The sequence below is a fragment of the Erithacus rubecula genome, assembly GCF_903797595.1.
Source record: "Erithacus rubecula genome assembly, chromosome: 2".
In the NCBI taxonomy this organism is placed as follows: Eukaryota; Metazoa; Chordata; class Aves; order Passeriformes; family Muscicapidae; genus Erithacus; species Erithacus rubecula.
In genome coordinates this window covers 57,193,230-57,211,083 of record NC_136685.1, presented here as the reverse complement: position 1 = coordinate 57,211,083, position 17,854 = coordinate 57,193,230, and the positions used below count along the sequence as shown (strand labels likewise).

Below are 17,854 nucleotides of genomic sequence, written 5' to 3'. Positions count from 1 at the left end.
AAGTGTATCACAGTAATCATATAGTGAAACCTTCAAATTAAGTTTGACAGAAGTCAGGCTGATAAATCAAAAGAAGTGAAATTAATTACCTTCACTTGTACATTTTTTGATAATTTCTTATCCTCAATCAGCAGGGTTTTTTTCTAGAGATCATGAGCTGCAGGTAAACCTATGCAATCAGCAGTCTAACATATCTTGTTAAATGAATATAGTTAGAATGCTAAACTAAAATAAATTGTTATATATTATTCGGTCACCAAGACCAAATAATCCCAATAATAGCTACATGTGTTAGAAAGGTCCAAATATTGAACTCTGCACACAAATAATTAACAATTTGCAGTAACTTTTTTCAGTAACTTTATATTAGGCATAATTTTTCAGTCTACATTATAAGCTCTGCAAGTCTTTTTCTCAATGTCTACATAAACCAGCTAAACAACAACTTCTGTGTTGCTATTTCCCATTACACAGGATTAGCTTGCTTCTGATTAAATAACAAGGAGTATATAAACAAAATAAACCTTTCATCACACACAAACAATTGTTAGAGCAATCAAACTTACATGTTGGAACAACTGGTGGGACTACAGGTGGTGGGACAACAGGTGGTGGAACAACAGGCGGAACTGGAGGAGGCATATAACCTATATGGAAAAAATGACAAATGATTACATGAAAAACAAATAAAGTTTTGCAGTAAAAGATTGCCTACATTATTTATCCCAAAAAGTTGCGTCACTGTACACTAGCAAGCAATAAATTAATAGGAAGAGGCAACAGTGGTTATTATTTCCAAAAACAATCCCATCCTCACTACAGATGATCCGCAGGCACATCTTTAAGTGATATCTGCCAGTAGTATCCAAACAAGGAAATCAAGAGTTTCAACTTTTCAAAAACAAGGAGATTGATTTTGAGTACTTTTAAATTTTAATTTCTCGCAAAGATAAAAAGATGTGATTCCTATTCTCAACAGAATACACTGATAAAAATAATACCAAGTTAGATATAAGTAATTTTTATCTACTATGACATTTAGGAGTCAAAGGCCAAATTGCTCAGACAGTTACCAGAAGGTGACAGAAAACTTGGATGTACATAGAGGATCAAGAACTGCCTATGCCCATTTCATACTGCATTTCGCTTTTACTGACTTACCTGGAGGTGGCTGTGAAGGGTTGAAACTTGCTCTCAAGAAAGGTGGAGGAGGAATTGGACTATAACCAGGAGGAGGGACAGACATTGTGACAGGAAACGCAGGTGGAACCAAGCTAACAGCAGGCACAGCTGGAGCTACTGGAATCTTTTTTCAAGGAAAGAAAAACAAGCAGCTTCAATACTTCACAGTATTCATGGACATTAAAAAGGATAAACTGATTTAACTGCAATCCACATCAAGCACTAAATGTACCAAAGCCTTTGTACATATTTCAAACACTGAAGAAATAGATTGCATTCTGAAATAGTACACTATGGGCAAACAAGGACACTGGAAGAATCCTATGTTATCTTTATTTTATTCTCAGACAGCCAAAAATACAGTTAAACACTGTGTCTATTCAAGAATAAAAATATACCTGTCGCAGAGGGGTGAATGCAGAAATGCAGAGAAAGAAAAAGGAAGAAATATGCAGATAGTGTAGCAATGTGGGGGCACTTTGAGAACAGTGATTCTAGTGCCAAGAAAAACTTAGGTATTTTAGAACAGTACCGGAAAATTAAGTTTAGTGTGTGTAATTTTAAGGCTAATAATCCTGATGAAATCCTAAAAATTATTTAATATCACTTGAATTTCTGTTTGAGTTATGAATTTTGCTACAGTGCATAATATTTACAATGATGTAATTAGAAGCTGTATAAATGCAATACATATATGTATATTTAAATATATACTGATCACAATGTACACTAGGAGACAGTTGAGATAAGAAGACTGAAGACAGTTTTTGTGAAGAGGAAAAAGCTCAAAATTAAACTCAAGTAAATGCAAATATATTAAATTAATATAATTTTATGTCAGTTCATCAACTGGAAATGTCTATACACATTTGGAAAGATAAAACACTAATAATTTAAGTACAAAAACTTTTGTATTAGGCAACTGCATGAAACCAAAGATTATACTCAACCATGGCAGCTATTCTGTTCTAAAACATTTCAGAGATGAACACTAAAGGACGCAGGACTTAAATCAAAAATATGATATAACTTAAACTCAGCATTAAAGTTTACCTGTATTGAATAAAAAGTCTGCCCACCACTTCTGTGAGGCTTTTGTAAACTCAGACAATACCAACCTGCAGCATAGTGACTGGTTGTGTGTAAGCTTCTGTCTGTGTTGTAATAACGGTACTCTTATCAACCGTAGCACTCTGCGTTGTTTGAGTATTTTCTTTAGCAGCTTCTGAGCTTCTGGCTGTTTCCCACTCTTTAAAAATGATGCATTTTATTATAAAAAGATAATTAATGTGTTATTTTTGTTTAGATATTAAAAACCCTCTTCCTTCTTAAACAATAAATTTAAATCTAGTATCTACATAGATTAATTACAAATAGCCCTCAAACTTGTTATGAAAAGAACAAGTGCAACTACTTATTATTGTGTATTTTAAAGAACATAATATATTTTTATCTACCCGCATTGCTGTTTAATTTTGCCTGTGTACAAACTGATTTTTCAAAACTTCCCACATTTTCTCTCCAACTATTGTGTTAGAAATTTGGAATATAGAGTATGCTCCTGTTTTCTAAAAACTCCTGTAGCCAATATATGTACATCATCCCTTGGCAACTGTATAATGAGAAAGAATCCTGACGTTAAGCAAACCTCATCACAACCTCCATTTCTTCCATCTGCCTTTTCTTCAAAAATTTTACTGTAAGTGTACCATAGTGAATGTATTTCAATAATGCTACATGTTTTAATTTTTGTCATTTATACTCAATTTTCACTCAAAGCAAGATTGTATTTTGACCTGAAGAATCACTGCCACTACTGCACAAGTCTTCATCTACTACTTAATTCGGTATAGATCTGTTTCAAGAAAATACAGTACAAGTAAATCTTTCATAAACCTAGCAAACTTTTCAACTGGGTTTCAGAATAAGGTCTAAAACTACTTGTTTTCCTGTCTCTCTGACTTCATGAAAAAAATACCGTAAGGTTCTGCTAAGATGTGCCTATCTGGACAAGTTCTAATTTCAACTTAAGTCTTATACCTGAATATAAGACTTTACTAATCACAAGCAGATAAACAATTTTTACACAAATTAATATTTCATGTACCAGTGCACAAAAAGTTCATAACTCTTAAAATAAGCTAGCCTTTATTAACTGGCCTAAACTAATTACCCTCTGTGACCAGTTCTTCATTGTCATGACAATCAACAAGTTATTTAAAATTACAATCTAGATTTCATTATTACAGTGCCATTTATATTGTAAACAAAGAGCTAGGAAAATCTACATAAATGAAAAAAGTGTATGCATTTCCTGAATAATAATTTTTTTGAGAATTTGCAATTCCCCAAATAAATATATTATCTAACTATCAGAATTGTTAATGCCTGTACCTGTATTAACTGTTTCCTGGTCAATCATGCCACCTTCAGCAAAGCCCTCCAAATCATCCAATTTTACTTTCTCCCATGGAATATAGGAAACTCCCAGATCCACATCCCAGAATTGCTTGTATTCTGTTTTCACACCTTTATTCAAAGCCCAAGCAATCTGAAAATAAAACCCAATCAGACAATCTGATTAAATCATATAACCTGGGAACAGAGTATTTCAGATTACTTCCTGCAAGTTTCTGTCACTGCATGTCAATCCTCAGTGTCTATTAATTACATGTTTTAACAATATTTGGATTTTAAATGAATCTGCAAGATATTTCCTTGGCCTCCACAACAGGTACTGGTATGATTAATTACACCAAGAGAGCTTAAATTTGGTCTAAATTAATCCTAACATATATATATATATATATATATTTATATATATATATCTGGGGAAATTGAAATACAGTATTTCAAGGACTTACCCTAAAGTATCAAGCAGGTAGAAGAAACTCCCATCATGTTTAATAAAATACTTTTAACTCTAAGACCACTATAAAATTGAATAGTAAGTGACCCAAATGGACAGGTACAGGAGTAAGGCTGTATGTACATAAACTATTGTCCAAGTGTTATCTAATACTAAGTCATAATGTCATTTTTCTATCTTTCACATATCCTGTTATAAGCTGCATTTTACACAGAGGGAAAGCAGTTGACACCTCACTGCTTCGTTCTTCTTCTCCACATTGTACATGTGAAAGAATAATCATAGTAGAATTGTACTGTGTTTGAAATGAACAGCATCCTTAAGATTAAAATCACCTTACCTTAATAATTTTAGATCCAATTTTATATGACCCAGAACTAAGTTTCTGAAGAGCACGATATGCATCTTGTCTATGCACCATACAGACATAAGCACATCCTCTTGGGGGAATCATCTATGGAAAAACAGCGGTGGTATTAAAAAGTAGGAAAATCAGTACTTCAGATTATGTAACAAAACTAATTGAATACTAATACCATGGAAGGAAAGGCTTGCACTGTAAACAGTTGTTACCTTAACTGGCCATATTAACAAGTTTGTGCATCAAGAAAATTCAGGAGTGATCCTGGCAGGCTACTTCAGTTACAAAGTTTTCAAAAAGTAGCAGCAAGCTGAAGATTGAGTATTATAAATGACATGAAAGATGTGAACGAAAACTGGAAGCTACATTATGACAACTTCAGAAAAGCAGAGGTTGCTACCTCTTCTTATAATCCAAATTCTCTGTGAGCTGAGCAATAAATAATCTCTCACAGAGGAGTAAAATAGTGATTAAAAGTATACTGCATTTTTGAAAGGCAGACTCCTCATTCCTGAATGTGAATTTTTTTTTCTAATGTCTTATTTTATTTATGTATGCATAGCATGCTTTATTTATAGTATAACATAGCATGCAGTCTTTGCAAGCTTACATATTATGCATGACAATTGCTTAAATCGATTTTAGTCAAAAATTTGGTGTGCTTTTACACTGTTTAAATGCACACAGTAACATAACCAACACATAAGATGACAGACTGGAAACATAATTTATAACAATTGCATTAAGATATACATTGCTATTCTAGGTACTTAAACTTTGTGGAATACATCGGATAAACTATCTACAATGTGGTTTGCCTTTGAAATATATTGGGACATGCATGGTTGGTACATTACTTTCCTTAATAGATAGTCCCTGCAAATCAAAATGAGGTTTAAATGTCTGGCTACTGGGCTGGTTTGTTTTTTCACTTTTAAACTTTTTAGAAGATTCTGTGAAGTCACAAAAAATATTCCTTATTAATTACATATTCAAATATATTAACATGACAGGAAAACAGTAAAAGTACTATCTAAAATGAAGGAAATTGCACAAGAAGCATTTTAAAACAGCTGAAGCAAGAGGAAAACCCAGATTTCTCTTATGTAGATGTGCTGTTTTAGGAGGAAAATACTTTCTTTCGTAGGGGAATTATAGGCAACACCTGACTCCAAATTACTGTAAATGATGAGAATTGTATCTTCCAGTTATAAGCACCTTTTAAACTGTCACATTTTAGAATAAACCTTTGTTTACAGTACAATTTCTTTTGTTCTACATGTTTTATCAAGAAGGATTCAACTGAAGGAATCTTCTATTTGGAAAGTAACCAAGAACAATGTGGCTACACATCCACAGGTGTTCTTAGGCCAAGCAAAAACGACACCTGCTCCATGACATATTGCTAAACGAGAAAAACCATAACCTTTTGGTTATGGTTTTAAAACTGCATAAAGTGCTAGAGCTTAAGAAGAGCCTTTTAACCTTGAAGTGTACTGTCTTCAGTGCTACAAAACAGAGTAGATCAAAACTAGGTGGCAAATACCATGGCCACAAATTTTAACTATGATAGAAAAATTTCCTAAATACAAGTTTAAGCAGCTATAACGACTTTAGAGGCACAGGCATGGTTAAATTTCTACACTAAAAATCCTGAAAAAGCATAGCAACATGCTTACTTACATTAATTGACTCTATTTGTCCAAATTCTTCAAATAAGTTTGTTAAATCTTGCTGTGTAGCCTTCTTGTCTACTTGACCTACCCAAAGAGTAGTACTGCAAACTGTCAAGAAAAACATCAATCAAAATACTGAATGTTAGCTTATTAAATGTTCTACAGAATGAATGTAAAAGTTTTAAAACTACCCAGGAATCACTGATAAAAACCCAAGAATAGTAAATCTATTACTTACTATATAAAGTACATTAACAGAAATGATAAAGGGGTAAACAACACCAAACATATTCATTGCAAATGTTCATTCTTCTTGTTTCATTTTCTTTTAAACAAAATAGTTGCTTTCATAGAAATAAAACTGCAAAATATTGTAGATTATCAGCTAAGGTAAACTGAATTATAAATTACTTCTGGAAAAAAAAAAAAAAAAAAAAAAAAAAGCATTCTTTCTTCATCATTATCTTGATACATCACATCTCCTTTCTGTATCAATCCTGGTGCACCAAACTGGAAACCAGAGCTGTGCATTCTGTCAGCTGAAATGTTCAATTGACATCAGTACTCTGCAGTGCTGAGAACGACCAGCAATTGGATAAAAATTGTTCCTTACATGCTTGTAGATATCTCTTTTGTATATCATGATGTTAAGCTCTATGAAACAATTCTTCAGTTTTCAGCAAGTAGCAATAGTGGCTGTCACTGACCAAATTTCATGAAGTAGAACACTTATCAGGTGTACACAGGTAGAACACTTACCTCCCCCCAGAGTTTCCATACTTCACTTAACCTCCTTAATACCTCCTTTAAACTTCACAGGACCTCAAATGCTGCTGCTGTTCATTATGTTACTTAAGATCTCTGTCTCTCAGCTCCCAACCATTCTGATTATAGCTCCCTGCCTTGTGGACTGCTGGGAGAAATCTACACCATAAAAACAATTTGTCTCTTTTCATGTGAAAAAACAGAGAAGGAAGGGGAAAAAAAGCACATCTAAACTGTAGTGCAGTCCCGAGTTTAAAGTCACCTTGGAATGATATAAAATATTAATGTGAAGAGAACAGAACAGTCCTTTTCAAAAATGAGTTGTGAGCTGCTTATCTTGTCATATAAACAATCTAGTTCTAAGACTCAAGACAAATGCAAAACTGCATCAGAAATAGCTTATAACCTATCTAAACAAAATTAAATTCTCAAAATACATTCCCTTTGATTTTAGCAACTGTGTGGAGGACAGCTACTGCCTTCCTCTTTTTTAGTATGTATATTCTCCACAGCAATGAAAGCAGTGCACAGCAACACTCTGCAGAGACTGAAATCCACATGATTTCTGAATACTTTCTTAAGATACCACCATTATGGTCTGTCTTACACCAGTAAATTCCACATGCTTTGGCACTACATTCCTCAGAAAATATATTTAAAAAACAATGTAGACATTTTAAAATCTGGGCTTCTAAGACATCCATTAAAGTGCTCAAAGTGTGCACCACACACTTTAACATTTTAACAATTTTCAGACCAACTGCTGGAGACGTTCAGATGTCAATTAAAGACAGCATTTAAGAGAAAGAAGACTGTAACTTAGAGACAGCCCTTGCTGCTCTCTGTTTAGAAGCAAAATCAGTGATGCAAGTGTGAGTAAAAACATAAATAGAGCAGTATGATACTTGTTCTTGTGTAAGACATCATGTATCTAAGTTGCAAGGAACATCAGAAATTAAACTCATATTTATATAAGTAGTTAAGATAAATCTTGTTCTGTCAATGAAAACAAAGCCATTTTTGCATTTAATCCTACACTATTAACCCACTAAGCAGGTGCCACTTACCGCTTAGTGTTTTTGACCGTATAGGAGGCAATCCCTTTTTCTGACGTTCTTTTTCCCTTTCCCTTGCCCTTCTTTCACTGGAGTATGACCGAGATGACTTTCTCTTCCTTTCTCTTGATCTCGAGCGTGAACGTTTTCTGTGTTTCCGCTTACGAGAACCAGACCGTGATCTAGACCTTCGTTTTCTTGGTGACCTACAAAATACTTCATTTTAGTATGCTGAGTTAAAAAGAGATACTCTGACTTAGTTGTCTTTTAACTACGAACTTTAGGCACTACACAAAATATTTCCATTATATTCACTAAAACTGCTTCAGGAAATAAACTTAATGCCATTTGGGTGAGGAATAGAATAGACACCTTAAAACAAAACACATTGAAAATTATTTGTATCTAGAGTACCCAATTCTCTGGCACTGAAAGCCTGTCCAGCTGGCTTGTGTTAGCTATTTCTGTAACCTGTTCAGGTCTTAAAAAATTTCAGTTAAACCACAGATATGGCAAATGAACTGTCATATCAAAAGTCTGCATCTACCACACAAACATTTAATGAACATGTCTTTTCATTGCCAAAAACTGCTTATGACAATTTTGGAAAATACAGATCTAAGACTGACAATCACAAATTGCAACTTTTTTTCAGAAAAACTTAAATCTACTTAATACAAGGTAATTACAAAACCTTGAACGAGATCTTGAACGAGTTCTTGATCTTGAACGAACAGCTGATTTCTTTTCCTCTTGTTCAAAAATCTCTTCTTCAGCAATATCCTGACCTTCATCTAAATCCATATCCTGAGGTCAGACATAAAAGATGTTCAATGACACTTAATAAATATACAATATATTACTTGGAATCATGTTAGTATGTGTTTTCCTTTCCATTTCTGTAATAAAATTCTAAATAATTTTACCTGTTGTTGAATATCCATTGAATCATCTACATTTGCTTCCACTTCTAAAAACTGTTGTTGACTACTCCCTTGTGATGGTGATGCAGAGTGCTCTGAACCAAAATTTCCTTCTTGATTCTCCTCAGGACTTGCCTAAGTAACAGTTAATAATATACCATAAAGCCCCTTGCAATTACAAGTGTAATACTATAGGAAAACAATATTACCACTTCTCATTAATATGAAAACTGGGTATCAATACATTCCATTTCTTGTATGGTATCATCCTTAAACACAAAACTTTGAAATAATTAATATTCCTGATTACAAAAGATTAGTATCTATTTGCTAAATAAAAAAACTACAGCATACACAAAGTATACAATTCACTGCTTAATTCAGCTGCTTCAAAACAGAAATTCACAGGACAAACGTAGCCACATGTACAGTGAACCTGAAACACACCCACTTGTTCCCCACGCATATGCATTAATAAGTGTTATTTTTATATTAACATAATAAAAAATACTTTCAATACCCATTGAACTAAAATCTAGACTAGGCTAAAAACACGAAAAAATTTACACTAGTCTGAACTTTTTTACAGTGCATGGTCTCAGACAAGCAATTACTGAAAGATAAGCGAGGATGTAATTTATGTAAACATGACAATTTCTAGAGGTCTAACAAAACAAGCAGTTCTGAAAAAACACCAAAATTAATGAATGTAGAATACTCAAGGTGTTGATTTGGTAGGGAAAAAGCTGTAACAGCCTGTGCATTGCCTGAAAGTACAGATTAGGGAAAATATCTCTAAGATACAAGATAAATTCAAGAACTAGAATAAGTGAAATTAAGATACTTGGAAATTATATGAGAACAATTTTGAAAAGTAATTTAAAATCTATAATCCATTACTGCAGGTAAACATTTCAATAACCCTCAGTATATTTTAACTTTTAATTAAATCCTACATGTCCTATCTGCCCAGAGAATGACAGGAAGTTAGCAGAATGACTACGAGTAACAATTTTATCTTTATATTTTTTAAACATCTTATAACAAGTTTATAAAAAAAATTCTACTGTCATTCAGTTAATTTATTTGCCTTCTGACAGAATGTTTTGTCTCATTTTCCTTATATTTAATTATTCCTCAACCATCTGTTTCTTGATATCAATGCCTACAATTCTTGTTGGTCCTTCTGTTTTTATCTTGCCCTCTCCTCCTTTCCCTCTGCTCATCGATGCTTAATAATTTTGTTTTGTGCTTTATCTTTCCTTCTCTTTCCCTTGATCTTTCTCAATGAAACTTACACATGGAATTAAAGAAAATATTACCAATAAGGCACTGCAGTCACTACAAAGTAGCTCCAGCAGCAGTTTGTATCTTTTAGCTATTATCAAGGTGAAAAGAAAACTTCCTCTCCATACTGACTAGACAAGCAGACTGGATATGAAGGGAAAATTAATCAGGTCTTGAACAGAAAATTAAAGAGTAAGGGGAGAGTCAAGTAAACATTCTACCCATATTGTAAACCTTTATTTTGAAAATTGTACTATAAGGCAGGCAATTAGATATTTTTACTTTTTAATTAGAGAGTTACTTCTTGATATGACACATCAAAAGCTCCTCAAACAGATCATTCTTCAATGCTTTATTCCTTTACAACATTTTTAGTGTGCAAAGACAGAAATGGCTAGATATCCACTAAGATCCAAAACTATTTCATCTGTAGCTACGTTGCTATTCTTTTTCATTTACTACATTTTAATGAGACATGAAAATAAAACAGTAAAATACAGCAGCAAAGAAATTATATCCAGTAAAAATATTAAAGTCCTAAATTCAAAGCTTAAATAGCATTCTTGACTGAAAGCTGAGCCACTTGGCTCAGGCAGTAGAATAGATTGTTCAGGGAGGTGGTGGGGTCACCATCCCTGGTGAAGTTTAAGAGGTATCTGGATCTGGGCTGGGCTTTAGTGGTTCAGGGGTTACAGTGGCAGTGCTGTTTGATAGCTGGACTTGATGATCTTAAGGTCTCTTCCACCCCTGACTACTCAATAGTTCTATGACTTCACCTTCATACAGCTTGAACTAAAATCTCCAAAAGATGTGTGTTAAGTTTGTGATCCCTTATTCTTTCTTTCAATCTGAGATTTCTATTTTCCTGTAAAACCAGATCCAAATACACCATATGAAGTCCACTTTACACGATCCAGACAAAATACCTCTATTTTGGGTTTTTGTGGTTTTTTTTAACAGGATCAGGAGGAAAAAAGAACAGTTTAAGTACTGAAGACTAACCTCAGTAGAAATAAGCCAAGTTACTTCAGTGCAGAGAAGACAGAATTCATATAGTTAAGAAGGAACCTCGGATTATCTCAAGCACCAGTTCTTAATGAATAATTTCTCAGGAAATACATTACTCTATTCTTTAGCTCACATTCCTCAACAGAATTATTTCATCAATTATTAGTCAAGACATAAAACCTGGGGAAATCAAAGTTAGCCACAATATCTATTCTGTCCTCCCTACAGAGACAGGAGCATAATCACTTAATTGTCCACCTTATTCCTCCTGCAAGTATGGGAAAGCTTTTTTCTTCCCATATGGTGAACTGAATAGCCAAAGCACAGTCATGTATAACTTAGCTAACAAGTACTCTTTTCCTAAGAGAAGCAAAATGTACTCCCCACACATTTGGTTGTGGGTTTTTTCTGCTTTAAGAACTTTTTTCCACTTATCCCACTTACTCTGGAAGCTTCTGTTACATGGTCAGGTAGCGACAAAGACTTTATATAAAAACTGGCAGCAATGACACAATTTTTTTATCCTGGAATATGATTTTTTTAATCAGTGGAGAACATAAATTACTACAACAGCCACAAGATGGAGTTCTTACCTTTTGAGGCTGCTGCTGCTCCAGAAGCTGTTGTCTGAGATGCTCTAAATTTTGCTGTTGCAGCTGTTCAGCTAGTTGGTGAAAAAGTGAGTTGTTCACAGATTCCGGTACTAATGGCCTAAAATGAAATAAATTAAATTTAAAAAAAAGCCTACAGTTTTTGTTTAAACAGACAGTAAATAGGTCTTCAAACTGGGTTTCAATTTTAACTAAAATGTAAAATAATGAGAGCAACAGAGCTAGTTCCACCTTCTAATATCATCACTATTCCATCAACCATATAAATATAATTATAAAAAGCAAAGAACATGCCAACTTTATCTGAAAGTCAAAAAATATTCTGCCACACAGATTTATACTAAAATGTGTACGTTAATTTAGAATGTACTAAAATTACTGTTTTAGTGTACTTATGCTCTGAAATAAGCATTTTCCTTAGTTAATTCTAATTTCGAACTAGTATCAGACAATTTTTGCATTTTTTGTAAAAAACATAGCTTGGTCTTACAATTGGGAAGAGGGAGTTTCCTTTTTAGGCTCTTCATTTTGTTCAGATTCTTCTCCAAAGTCAAACCTGTCCATCAGCTTCTAGGAGAAAACAAAATAAACATTACTGAACACTCCTTATATATATCTTTATCTCAATAGGAAGATGCTCTTATTTCTCAACTTAAAAAAACAAAAAAAATTCTTGCAAATAACCTGAATAGAAAATTAAATGTTATACTGCTATTGCTACCAAACTCTTGAGTGCATCAAATCTTGTCCCAGTTTTCCTGAGCTCTGCTGTAACCAGTACAACCAGATGTTCCTTCCACAGTAACTAAGGGCTACTCTAGAGTCAAGCTTAAATGGAGATTAATTTTATGCAATGGTACCTTTAATTAGAAGAAATTACTACGAAGAGGCCAACTATTCAATCCTTTGGTAATCATCAAACTGCTCTGCTCATATCAACAGAAGACCTACAGCTTGATTACTTCACAATGAATTACTGTATTTTCACACACATGCATCATTTAGACAACCTGAATTCCTTCAAATATACTGCTCCTTGAAAACAACTTCTCATAGTCTGCAAAAAAAAATATCGAAGCAAGCAGTTATCATGTAAGAGAAATAATCCTTCTAATGGATAAAAGAAAGGGATCCAATAAGAAGAAAAGCTTGGATAAACTTCCTGTGTTATCCATGAAGATGTCTACACTGGAGTTCTGCTTAAGTAAAAAATTTTGTCTATTGATTTTAAAAAATTCAGAAGCATTTTAGTAGCACTTTATTTTCTTGATGAGAAAAACTAAGGAACAAGCATGAAGAAATACAAAAGATGTGATTTTGTCAGTGAGATCACCTATTTTTTCACTATTTAATGACAGAGCTGTGCTATTAAAGCCATGTCCATGCATCTTTACACACCTTGGAATTTCTCTGAAAAGCAGAGCTAATGCTATACTACCAACCACCAAAACTTCCTCTCAAACCTTAATGTCAGAAGAAAAAAAAACAAGAGGATGAGAACACACGGCAGTCATTTTAAAATACTAAGGCAAAAACATCTTCAGCAACAAGCCACAATGATTCAGGAACCCATTTTCTTTCTCAGGACGCTCAATTTACTCTCAATACTGGAGTCCACCAAGAAGAACAAAGCAAAAGCCAATAGAAGATGGATCAATCACTGATCAATCAAGAATTTTTAGAACCACTTTTCCCAACATAATATTTATGAAAGCATGACTGAACATGACTCTGAGGAAACACAGCAGAAGCACAGACTATCAAGCTTATGTGAGTTGGGATGTTAAAATCTAGAACAAGTTTCACCATATATATCTAATCCATTTACAACAGGTGACTGCCTTTTTTGTTTGTATTGTTAGAATATTATCCAGTGAGGCCCTTATAAAATGCTACTGCTCTGAAAAAAAAATTGTGTATTTTAGAAAAACAACCTCAAACTTAAAATACTATTAATCATCATGTATCTTCCATCATGACAAAGTAGGAAGGAAAGTAATAGAATATGTACTATTTATATGGCTCAGAAAAGAAACAGAAACTAGTCACCAGTTTATGACAAACAAAATGAACACTTTGATTAACCAAGGCTAGAGGAAACAAGAGAACTTTCAGCCAAGACAGGTAAATGTGCAGCATGATTTTTGATTACATTTGGTTTAAGTAGCATCGTACATATTGAAACAAAAAAATCTGAAGTGGAAGATCTTGATATTTACATAGTTTGTAGAAGAATACTCTCTATGGTGAAGTAATAGACATTAAACCAAATCAAATACCAGGATACCAAGTTTAATGTTACATACACATGCATATAAAAGGTACAGAACCTTCCCTTTATGCTACATATGTTACTTTGATTAACTAAGAAGAAAATACGTTCAGAAAAAGCAACAGAAAAGATTACAGACATGAAAAAAGCTTTTTATTAGAAAGGAAACTTATTTTTTTGTAATAATCAGGATATTCTCCTTAGAAATTAGAATAAAGGGAGTACATAAATGCATAGGAAAAGTTGATCAATTTTTTTTTAATGAAACACAGGTTTTTGGTTCTATCACAAGATCAGAAAATATGCACATTTTATGTGACAAAAGAATTTTTTAAAATTAATTTGCACAATTAAGTAACACAAGAACTACAGACTGAAGAGACTGAAAACAAAGGACTGGAAGACTGAAAATTGTTTTTTAAAAAAATATGTACTGATGCATTCATCAAAATTATTTTCCTGCACTATTTATTATTTGTTATCCAATTCACAAACATTATGTCATGGAATGAAAACTATGCTTTACAGTTTCCTTTGGATCACAATACTAATAAAGTTTTTTTTTATCATAAGATGCCCTTTATTTTATGTCTGTATAAAAACATTTCATCAGAATGTGAATTCCTTCAATTCGCTTAATTTAAGCTGTCCAAAATTCAAGACAACTACACCTATGAATATATCAATCCATGGAAATGCTGGAATTCAAGTCTGCAGAACAATGAATAATATAAAACACTTTCTGCATGTAAATATTACAGCAGTCCTTATTAACTTATTACATTTTTTTCTTTCTTTCTTTAGTTAGTTAGTTAGTTATAATTCTTTGAGCAGAAGTTTTTCCTTTTCTTTATTATAGGTATTACACTGCTATGACTTCAATTGCCTGCATGGTTGTTGCTACCTGGCATGCAATTATATTAGTATTCTTAAATTCCTGCATTCTAGTTTTGTTCATAGCTTGGTTTGGAGTTGTTTTGTTTCGGTTTTCTTTGGAGGGGCGTTGTTGGTGGTTGGTTGGTTTGGGGTTTTTTTTTTGCAACAAAAATTTCTTTACCTACAGGCTTATTCACTTACTTCACTTTGTGGCTAAGAGTAAAGTTTTCTTGGCACATACTTTATAACGCAAGAAAATTACAAATCCAACTTTTTAGTCTTTTGAAAAAAAACCCAATGTATATTAATTCCTGTATACTTTCCATTTATTACCTTGTAAGAAACAATTCTCATTGCTGTGTTACAAAGGGTAGGGAAAAATATGCAGCAATGGCTTAACTGCTAAATCATAAATCAAATCCATTAATTACCATATTCAATAACCTTCCAACTCTAGATATTCTAAAATGTGCTATTTAGCCCTAAACTCGTATAAAACTAATCTTTTCATTTGCACTACTGTGCAGACACTTTTTGTATTTTCAAGCTGTAGCACTTTATAGTATATTAATGTGTTTTTTAAATGTCCAAAGTCTAACAATAAAATCCAAAAGAACTTCTCACACAGATTTCAAAAATAAATACTTCTTCAAATTTCTATTATTCTACTTCTACCTTATTAAAAGAGACACTCTGTTCCAGTGGATTAAGTGTGTTAGCAGCAGCAGCTGCAGCTGTGAGTTGTGCTGTGAGGGCCTGTAACTGGACGACAAGACCGGCATCCAGGGCTTGAAGTAGCGAAGGCTGAGGTTTCTGCTGCTGAATCTGCAGTGTCTGTATCAACTGCTGAAGCTAAAAGAGAAAAGATAACAAATACATTGAACAAGATTTTTTTAAAGCAAAAAAACAAAGCACAAAATAAACTTTTCCCCTTCCACGTAGCAAAAAAACTTCCCAGGAACGAAGTATCATCTAACCTATGGCTATTATTTTGTCTTAATTTGTTTTCACTTACAGCAAATTTTGTTCCCACTTACTGGCTAATTTGTTTTCTGGGGCTGATAAGATAGGCAGATGCTTCTTCTTCCTAACTTGCTCTGACAGGTTGCATGATGATGCCAGTCACCACTCAGGATTTCCTGCTTTCTAGGGTTCCCCCTCTTCTGTTTCTCCAGTTTGATTCCTTTTGACCTGAAAAAAATCTGTTAGCCTACTCCAGCTTCCTAAGGGCCCACCTATATTAGGATAATCTGTGTCCTACAATAACAATTCTACAGAGAAAAGAACTGCACTGTGGCAAGCTCCACTTCATGCCAATGCAACCTGTTCGCAGGGAGAGCTTGCATCGGTATCACTGCACAAGGCACAAGTGAAATTTCATGGTGAAACCCATGTGTGGGTTTATAGAATCCAGTTCTCTTGCTACATTAACAAAACATAAAAAGCAAATGTACAAACCAATCACTTGGTCTCTCTTGATTTCCTTACTTCAAATTCCTATCTGTATATAATCTTCCTAATGAGGAAATAAATGGCTTTTCATGTGGAGTTCAATTTATCTGTTGAATAGGGATGCTTCCATAAAATTCTGCAGATTTGCCTTAAGAAAAGGTATTAACCCTATGAAAAGAAGCTCTCCTAAACAACAGTGGAATTAGAGGAAGCAGTTCTTTGACATTCCTAGAGATAAATCTCTAGATACTTATCTTTAGATATTTGTGGAAAAAAGGTTGAGCAAATTCAGGTAGTTCAAACTTGCTGACATAAGTCCCTGATTACCCTTACCTTCAATATTCCAACTCCTTATAAGTTTATCCACTGAACTCTTAAAAGGGTTCAATCCCTCCCTTCTTATTAGCCTCACTAGAAACTTCATAAACTGACTAGGTTGGATTTTTTTTTCCACAATGCATCAAAAATGTGTGACCTTTGTTTTAGAGTTACTTTCTGATAATGTGAAACAATTTTCCCTATTCTTTTATGAACAGTTATATAGATTTCATATACAGCAGAGCCTCTGAAAAGGCTTCAATTGTTGTTCTACCTCAGCAAGAGCTTTCTCTGATTACTGCAGTAGGCAAAGCTGAAGAGTTCCCCCTCGCCCCATTTTGTCTGATAGAGCTGGTCCAGCCTGTGCATTGCTCTCAGTAAGAAGGAATCAAACTGAAGAGGCAGAGATGGAGGCCCTAGAATGGAAAAATCCTGGATGGGCACCATTCTTGCTCTTTTCACATTCTTGTTGGTCACATTTTTCTTAGTCGGCTCTCTCTTATGTCTAGACTCTCAATTTACCTGCATGCATTCTCACCCATAAAACAAAATCATAGAATTAAATCAAGGTCTTTGGAGCTGGGAAGCCAGGGAGAGGCTGTGGCACATGGAATGGTTTGGAGAACAAGAAGAAAAGAGATGGACAGGATGTAAGCAAATATCATAGATCCTCTACCAACCCTAGACATCTGCATGTACATATTTATTGTGTACCCAGTCTGTCTCTTCTGCTTAAGACTATTTTGAGTTAAATATCCAAATGTTATTTCTCTGCAATCTGCTATCTTTAAAATTTTAAATCCCTTCTCATCTTCATATTTTTCTCTTGCTTCATTTTCTTTTTTTATATTCTCTAAGCAACAATCTTTAAAATTACCTTACGGACTTTCCACATATTTACCATTCTCATTTAATATCCTTTGTTTAAGAACTAACTCCATTATTTTTCCTTCATATTTCCATAAACTCATTTTACTTTCCTTTTCAGTGATTTAGTTTCTTCCAGTGTGATCAGATAAAAATATTTCCTCCACTTGACTTATGAACAATTACAGACAACTCTACTTACTTAAATACTGTAAAACACTCTCACTAAGTTGCTATTGCCAGCACCAGAGCTTTTACTGGCCACTGCTTCTCATTCATATGCATGAGATTTTTATTTAGTATGCCAACAGGTAAAACAACCTCAGTCCAAA

General features: G+C 33.7%; 1 protein-coding gene across 4 annotated transcripts in view; it reads right to left on the bottom strand.

Moving 5' to 3' along the window:
• The window catches only part of SCAF8 (SR-related CTD associated factor 8), a 145,764-nt gene that overhangs the window by 97,295 nt on the left and 30,615 nt on the right, over positions 1–17,854 (bottom strand). For 2 of the 4 annotated variants that reach the window (XM_079331130.1, XM_079331131.1), the window contains exons 7-18: positions 15,561–15,737; positions 12,228–12,307; positions 11,720–11,837; positions 8,835–8,966; positions 8,603–8,715; positions 7,921–8,114; positions 6,096–6,196; positions 4,392–4,505; positions 3,577–3,733; positions 2,301–2,431; positions 1,162–1,306; positions 567–647 (exon numbers count right to left, since the gene is read on the bottom strand). In XM_079331130.1, the coding sequence (XP_079187256.1) occupies positions 567–647; positions 1,162–1,306; positions 2,301–2,431; positions 3,577–3,733; positions 4,392–4,505; positions 6,096–6,196; positions 7,921–8,114; positions 8,603–8,715; positions 8,835–8,966; positions 11,720–11,837; positions 12,228–12,307; positions 15,561–15,737 (1,543 nt within the window). Of the gene's footprint in view, positions 1–566; positions 648–1,161; positions 1,307–2,300; positions 2,432–3,576; positions 3,734–4,391; positions 4,506–6,095; positions 6,197–7,920; positions 8,115–8,602; positions 8,716–8,834; positions 8,967–11,719; positions 11,838–12,227; positions 12,308–15,560; positions 15,738–15,922; positions 16,067–17,854 lie in introns of those variants that run through there. The other 2 variants (XM_079331133.1, XM_079331132.1) reach the window with 2 other exon arrangements.